The 3139-nt window shown below is 33.6% G+C and overlaps 1 protein-coding gene across 2 annotated transcripts in view; it reads left to right on the top strand.

The window, feature by feature from the left end:
* The window catches only part of LOC119587849 (WD repeat-containing protein 37-like), a gene marked incomplete at its 3' end in the record, with an annotated part of 35088 nt that overhangs the window by 12877 nt on the left and 19072 nt on the right, over nt 1-3139 (top strand). Inside the window, 1 exon segment of one of the 2 annotated variants that reach the window (XM_037936553.1) lies at nt 501-578. Coding sequence (XP_037792481.1) covers nt 501-578 — 78 coding nt within the window. 2 annotated transcript variants of the gene reach the window in all.

The following is a 3139-nucleotide window of genomic DNA, read 5'->3' as shown; positions in this document are numbered from 1 at the left end:
TGTGTTCACATTCTTAAGTACAATCATTATTGTACAATTCACAAATGTTTATTTATGAGCAATTATACAAATTGAATTTGAAAAGGAAACATAAAAATCTTATCTGATGAGTCACAAATGTGTGTATTTTACATTTTGTGGATTGGATTAAAAGATTAGAAGGAAGCAGTATAAGAAGAGTAAAGTTTTGTCTTTGGTTTTATCTTTGTGTTTGCTAGAGACTTCACTTTCCTTTGAGTAAAAGGTCTCCTGTTCTTTTCCTGTAACTCTTATAACATTCTGCCATCATTACAGGGTATTTATGGTATTTGATTTGGAAAAATCATTATGAATATCATTTAATGTAACTGGAAAGTGTAGATAATTGTTGTAAATAGACTGGTGTACAAATACTTTTCTATAATTGATAATGAAATATCAAAATAGACTTCCTGTGTCATAGAGTCTGTATATATGACAACACTCTATTATCTGAGAGTGTAAGTCTCCTCCGACCGCAGGTAGCTCGCCTGTTCTTCAGATTGACGTTCTGCAGGATTGTGGTTTCCTACCCTGGGCCACTGATCGGATCTCTAATGGTTGGATTTATCTTATTTTACCATTTTTTAGCTATCATTTTATTGTAATGTGTATATATCAGATTGCTATTAGTCTTGAGCTACCAAAGTCTCTGCCTAGTGTGTCTGAAGTATGCTAGGAATCATGGTATCCTAGAGTATAGGTGTGCTGGGATAATCATTTTTGGCCAGGTACTGGTCATGAGGAATGCTAGGAGCTGATGTTATCTTTGTTATTTCTTTGGGATGCAGTCTGTTGCTAATTTCTGTGTTGTACTAAAGTAGGTGATATCTAAGAATCCCTTTATAATTGTTGCCAGTAGAGTGTGATCACAGCGTTAACAGAATCTTTTGAGGTCGGTAATTGGTTTGTAGAAAACCCTTTCCTAAGTGACGAGTAAAGTTCATAGTAGAGGAAGTAGATAATGTTTCCCAACCCATGGGTAGATCTAACATTATGAAGAGTTTGTACATTTAATTGGATTCACTTGTATTTACTCTGGGCATTGTACACTTAGAGCAGTTGCTTTAAAGTAATTGTTACGGTTCAAATGAGTTTCAAGGATCTATATAATTGCTAAAAAGCAAGTAGCTTTTAATGTTTGTCACAGGCTACTTTGATAATGAAGTTATTATTGAGATTATTATTATTTTTTGAAACACAAAGTTTAACAATTGATAAGTATTATGATGGATCTCATGCCAGACAATTAATTGCTTTTGATAAGTTACTGGTAGCTTTTTATGCATGCTGATGGAAGATGTAGGACCAGGAAAAAAAACATATGCAGCTTATCCTGCATGAAATAAATGAAGCATTGGGAAAAAAATTTAAACAACAGTTATAAGTGAAGCTAAGGGTATCCATAAGCTTTTTACATTTATACAAAGTATTAGGACTCCTGCAGCAATTGTTTTAATTTTTTTTTGTATTTTTAAGAATAAATTCTGTAATTTCTTAAAAGTAGGCAGGATATTTTTCGCTTAGAATGTTTGTCATGTATTCAATTTACAGCTTAATTTGCATGAAATGAATTAAATATAGAGAGAATGGGGGATGTCCTTTGTCTTGCTTAAAGTTGGGCTGTTTTGTCTCAGGCTGTACACCAGTAGTAGCTTTGTCTGGTGTATTTCTTCTGCTCTGAACATTTTACGCTTGCCGACTTGTTGTCCTACTTTGGATATCTGGACTTCTAAAAAAGGAGGATGCTGTTTGAGGCTGATCATGATTTATTGTAAAAACTAATAAATGGGAGATTTTGAGAAACATGAAAAGTGTTTGTTGAAGCATTTGTTGAATAATTTTTAAATAGTTTTCCTTTTTTTCTTGATTTTTGGGCTGCTAGACATTGAGGAACAATTTTTCATATAGGGAAACCTTATCATGCGTAGGTTACAAAAATATGATGAAAAACAAATTGGCAAATTTTACAATATCTCATGAGAATATATTATGACAGGGTTTAAGTGGTACCAGTAATATAGTTAACTAAAGATATGTATGCAGATATCCTCTATACACTTGTTAGAGTTACATAAAGAGAATAGTTATATTTGTAACTTATTTAACCATGCATAAGAAATCTCCAAAAAAGTAAACACATTTGCATGTGTACCCACTGACGGCAAAGCTGTAGAGTGCATATGATGAAGCCATTGCTAAAGTGAATGGGAGGGAATGATCAACTTCATTCTCATTCACTTCTTCCAATTCAGTTTCAAGACCCTGAAAGAGAATTAGAGAGCTCTGGTGGTGGATAGGTTTTAACTCTTTGACCATGTTAGCCAGCCATATTCACAATTCAAAATTATTATCCATGACCTGTTAGGTGGTTATAGTCCATGGTTGTAGAAGAGCACATATAAACCCATTGCCCAGGAACACTGGCATATATGCCTGCCAGTCTGTTCTGCTAGGAAGTGCTGCCATCTCAGTCCCTCTCCTTTGTAAAATGCCATTTTTTTTCTTCCTGATTTTAAAATGAAAGAATAAAACAGTTCAGATGGCAACAAATTACTGTGCAAATACTCTGCTGGCTTATGACATGATATTTTGTGGCCTCGTGCTCCTTCACTGTGCTGATAAATGAGTAGGTACAGTATGATATATATTAAAGATATCTAGAAAGAAAATCAAGGGAAGTCTTTGTTTATTATATTGTTTTGCATCATTGTTTGTTTTCCTAATTGCTGGGATTATGTAACCCCTTAAGTACATTGTGTACTTGAGGGATTAAGTAAGGTTATAGAGAATGATTGAAAGATAAATTTAGAGCCACATGTAAAAATGTAAAAGCTTTTAGGGCACATATTTTTCGGGATCATCAACTTCTTACTGACAGTTTATTAATATTATTTTACATGCAATACTTCAAGAGTACAGATTTTTCTCAAGAATAATTTTCTAGCTAGCAACAGGGAATCACTGTACCATATAGGAACAGTATATTACTATTCTGTCTACTGTGTAAGTCTACTGGGAGTGTATCTGTCTTGTACTTTGGAATATTATAACATAGCTGAAATGGAAAGCCATGGTAGAATGGGAAGATGAGCAGTTGAAAACTATTTTGATTACTGAT

Source organism: Penaeus monodon, chromosome 23 (assembly GCF_015228065.2).
Source record: "Penaeus monodon isolate SGIC_2016 chromosome 23, NSTDA_Pmon_1, whole genome shotgun sequence".
Taxonomy (NCBI): domain Eukaryota; kingdom Metazoa; phylum Arthropoda; class Malacostraca; order Decapoda; family Penaeidae; genus Penaeus; species Penaeus monodon.
This window is presented reverse-complemented; position numbering and strand designations above follow the sequence as displayed.